We start from the raw sequence: 4,652 nt of genomic DNA on the forward strand, positions 1-4,652 counted from the left end.
GGCTCTCCATCCGGGCGCACGTCATGGGACGGATGGAGCCACACAGAGACGTCTAAGTCATGCAGGAGGCGCGCGGCCCCGGCCCGCTCCCGCCGCCCCAGACCCCTCCTCTCAGCCGACAGAAAGACAGACAAGAAGGGTTCCCGACCTGTCGTGCCCTGCATGTTCAGAGTCTGTCATGTTTGGTCAAGAACGGGGCGGGGCTGGAGGGCAGGTCTGCGAGGCCGGCGGCGGCGGGGCGCGGGGAGGATCCCTGCGCCGCCTGCGGGTACCTGCTCCCGGCCGCCGCCGGGAGGTGACGAAGTGGTAAAAACTCACGGTTACTAGTGAGCGACACAGACACAGACTTTCCAGTCTATTAACAACCACGCCAGAGAGGTGGGGCTCTAACTGCAAACACTGGGCCACGGCCCCGCGCTGCCGGCGCTGCCGCTTTAGTCTCTATTCGCCGCCGGTGGCTGAGGCTTGGGAGCGGGCGGGCGGCGCGCAGCGACGCGGGGATTTGGACAGTGGCCGTAACGGTGATTTCTCCTCACCAACATGGCGGCACCCGCGACAGGCGACTCGGTAAAATGGCGCCTGCCGCAACACCTAGCCCGGGACTAAAGGGCAGGAGAGATTCCTCCGCGTGCCGCGGCCCTTGCCCAGCCCGCCGGGGCCGAGCGCGCCGCCCATTGGAGGAGACGCCCCGTCAATCACCTCCGGGGGCGAGCTCTCACGCTTCCCCTGCGAAGCGGCGGAGGAGGCAGTCTCTGATGGCGATGCCGGGCGGCGCTTGTAGTTCAGGGAGGGGGTGGCGTCCCGCGGGACCTGCAGTCCTTCCGCGCCTCCAGGGCCGGTCCGCGCCGGTCCGAGGTTTTCCCTGCGAGACGCCGCCTCCCAGTGATGGGGAGTTTCAGACGTGCCCTAACAAACGGGCCCTTAAAGCCGTGAGGGGTTGTGAGCCCGGGTGGGGTAATAACTCGCGGCTGCTGAGTCGTCATTTATTCTTTTTTTTGAGTCATTAAAAAACAAAAAACAAAAACCCTTGGTTGCTTAAATAATGGGGAAATGTACTATCTCGTTCAAGGTTGTAGCGAATGTCTCTTTTTGTAATGTTTAATACTCAGAATCACGTTGTGAGGAAAACTTGGCATGTAACTTTTTCTGATATTTAATACTAAATTTACCTACCCGGTTATTAGTTAATAATGACAGAAAAATCGTTAAAATAATCATAGGTTTTGAATTATTTCATAAAAACGTTGATACGCAAAATACATACGAATATTTTATAAATAAAAACAACTAGCTATTACATTTCTTTGCACTTACGAACGTGATCTTCAGAAAAAGAATTTTTAATGACAACATTTTGGCCTGTTTAGTGTGCTACCTTAGTTTTGAAGGAAGGTCCTTGTTTTTTATTAACGTGATGGATTGATTAATCCTCTCAAATATCTGACTTCCTTTGGGTAAATGTGTTTTGCTGATGCATAAGTGCAGTGCATTTAGAAGCAAATGCAATTAGATTAAATTTTCAACTAAAAAATGTGGATATGTGTATTGAAAAGTAATCACTTTTTTTCTTTTTTTCTAAGTTGAATGCAGCCGTTGACCGGAGATGTACACTGATGGATAATTCCGGAGGCACTTGCCACGTTTGGACATAATACATTTCTAGGAAACTTTCAAAAGCAGCTATATGAGCGTTTGGAGTTGCATTAGAATCTCTACTTTGTCTCTTGTAGCTATGTTACTTAGATCTTACTGTAGCTAATTAGGAGAGACATTTCTTTGCAGTTTTCCGAGGACGTTTGAGGTAAACAGTTGCTGTTCCTTCTTTGCACTTCAGTTTTTCCTCTCCCCTATATCTGGGGGCATCAGGATCTCTTTCGAACTTTAGGGTCTTTGGTTTGCTGTGGTGTGGAACAATGAACACAGTTCTCCCTAGATGAAAAGCCTCCTTCCTAAACCTTGATGCGCACCACTTAATAGGGCATCAGGCCCTGGTCTTTTCCCCTGGGTAGCTGAAAGGGAGTGACAATGTGGGTGGTATGGAGGGCGGGAGGTGATGCTCCTTTGAAGCTCTGTGCTTCGAATCTAAAAGTGCTCAGAGATGTTAGATAAAATATATTTAAGTTGAGGGCTAATCCAAGCTCAGCATTCCTCACCTTTAATTGCCTAAATTAAGAAGGCATGCATTCATCACAGAGATTAAAAGAGATCATTAGTTTTCAACCTCGTAAATGTTACCTAACATTGAAAGATGGACCATAAGAACTGCAGAACTCTCTGCACATAACAACTCCAGGGAAACCTCTGCCCCAAGAGATAGCTATATTCTAGCATGACTTCTAGCAGCATAAGACCAGACCCTTAGGAGGACTCCCACCTCCCATTAAAACGCCGGTCTGAGAAAGCTCAATGCTGCCAGGAGAATTACTGTGTGTTCTCGCCAACACCTGACACAGGCCCCTGCCCCCTGTGCTTTTGTTTCTCCTCCAATTCAGGACTGTCTTTCTCAAGGACCTAAAAGCCATTCCTTTGAAATGTAATCATCAGGAAGATAAGAGCCTGTCTCCCAGTCTCTGGCGGGGGGGAGGGGGGGGTGGCTTTACAAATAAATACCTGTTTTAATCACATTCTTTGGAATTTTTCCAAAGAAAAATAAGCACCTTCATATTAGCCCAGGCTTTGCAAAATTGCTTTCAAAATGTTGCCTCCAAATGAGATTAAGATACTGACACAGATTGCAGGCTCCATCTCCAGAAAAGACGGCAGTGGTTCCTTCTCTAGTTCATGCTCTCTGATAGCCTCAGATGGAAAAGGTCAGGATTTGGTCCATAGTACACTTCAGGTATCTGTCTCAAACGTAGAATTCAGAGGTCAATGAGTCATATCAGGGGAATTCCCTGGCTGTCCAGTGGTTAGGACTACCAGCTTTCACTGCTAAGAGTGAGGGTTCAATTCCTGGTCGGGAGACCAAGATTCCCAAGATCCACAGTGCAGCCAAAAAAAAAAAAAAGTCATCAGAACTTCCTTAAGCCTGTTTCTTAAATACTCGCCTCCAAATTCTTTATTATTCTTCCCCAAAGATAATGAACTCAGAGGCAGCTCTCAGCAGTTGTGAAAGCATTTTCTGATGCAAAAAACAAAAAAAAAATAGTCTTTATTTTAGGATATCACTTATGTACACCTGCAGTAGAAATGTGGGTTTGTTTGTTTGTTTGTTTTTTCCAGTAGTAGGAATGGTATGTGCTGAACTCTATATATCCCTGACCCTCACCTTTTAATCTTAGAAGAATTGATTCACTGATTTGCTTATTCAGCAAGGATTTATTGATCATGTCAGTATGCTTTAGATATTGTGCTATTTTCTGAGCACAGAGTTGTGGATAAACTACTTGGGATGTCTGTTTTCATGGAGCTTAGAGTCTAATAATTTGCACTTGTGAAGTTTGCATTTATCAAAATACTAATTGGGGTCAAGGGTGCCTACTCGGTTAAAATTGAACTTGACTGCATATAATGAAAACTCAGCTATATGGCTTAACTAAAAACAGGTTTTGAGTTTCTTTAATAACAATATATCTGGAGGTAGGAGTCCAAGACTGATGCAAGTGCTCACAGAAGTCATTATAAACACAGGCTCCTGTTGGCTTCTTGCTCTGAAATTCATAGCCCAAAGCTTTCATCCTTAACTTCTAGCTCAACTATCATGTGTTCTAGGGCATGGTCTATATAATATCTATTCTTTAAAATGTATTGATGTTTTATGTACATGATTAATTTTTATAAATACTCCATGCATGCTTAAGAAAATACAAATTTTCTCAAATGTCCATGATTCTGTTTCAAAAAAGTTTATTTTTTATTTTCCCTCCCATGAACCTCCCAAGCTGCCCCCATCCCAAGCCCAAGACACCCACCATGGACAACATTTCAAAGTAGCACCTCCTCCCACAAACTCCACCATTACCCTTGGATCCCCAGTGGTTTCTCACAATTTTCTGTTTCTTGTTACTTTGTTAATATTTTACTCTATTTGCTTTAGTGTACTACTAGTTATCTATATTTCCCTCTAACCATCCATCAATCCATCTAATTTTTTGACACATTTACTTGTTTTTTCTGTGGCTGATTTAAAATTTTTCTCTGCTTTTCTGCAATTTCACTATGATGTGTCTAGGCGTGAATTTCATTTAATTATTTTGCTGGGTATTTGTTGAGTGTCTTGATGAGTGGATTGGTATGTTTCATCAATTCTGGAAAATCATAGCCTTTTCTCTTCAAACATTTCCTCTGCCTTGTTCTCTTTCTCTTCTTGTGATTAAAATTAATTATATTTAGACATTTTGAGTTATTATTGCTATTTCTAATAGTCTCTTTCATAGATTCTTTTTTTAAAGGTGGGGAGGTCTCTCTGCATAGTTTCTTCTGACTTGTCTTCCAGTTCACTAATTTCCTCTTCCACCCTGTCTAGTTTTCTATTAAAGAGTGTCTTATTAATCAAGGTTCAGTCAGAGAAGCAGAATCACTAAGAGATAGATAGATTTACAGGCAGTTGGTCTTATGCAATTGTGGGAACTGTTTAAAATAATCTCTGTACAGTTTTTGTCTGAGTCTAGAACTTAAGATCTTCAAGGCAAGGGTTCAGGAAGGGAAGTTGG

The 4,652-nt window shown here is 43.9% G+C and overlaps 1 protein-coding gene across 2 annotated transcripts in view; it reads right to left on the minus strand.

The window, feature by feature from the left end:
- The window catches only part of ZC3H6 (zinc finger CCCH-type containing 6), a 52,964-nt gene extending 52,403 nt beyond the window's left edge, over nucleotides 1-561 (minus strand). For both annotated transcript variants that reach the window (XM_024743980.1, XM_024743979.1), the window contains exon 1: nucleotides 149-561. In XM_024743980.1, coding sequence (XP_024599748.1) covers nucleotides 149-180 — 32 coding nt within the window. In that variant the 5' untranslated portion in view covers nucleotides 181-561. The remainder of the gene's footprint in view (nucleotides 1-148) is intronic.
- Between the last annotated feature and the right edge of the window lie 4,091 nt (nucleotides 562-4,652).

The sequence above is a fragment of the Neophocaena asiaeorientalis genome, unplaced genomic scaffold (assembly GCF_003031525.2).
Source record: "Neophocaena asiaeorientalis asiaeorientalis breed wild unplaced genomic scaffold, Neophocaena_asiaeorientalis_V1.1 scaffold114, whole genome shotgun sequence".
Lineage (NCBI taxonomy): Eukaryota > Metazoa > Chordata > Mammalia > Artiodactyla > Phocoenidae > Neophocaena > Neophocaena asiaeorientalis.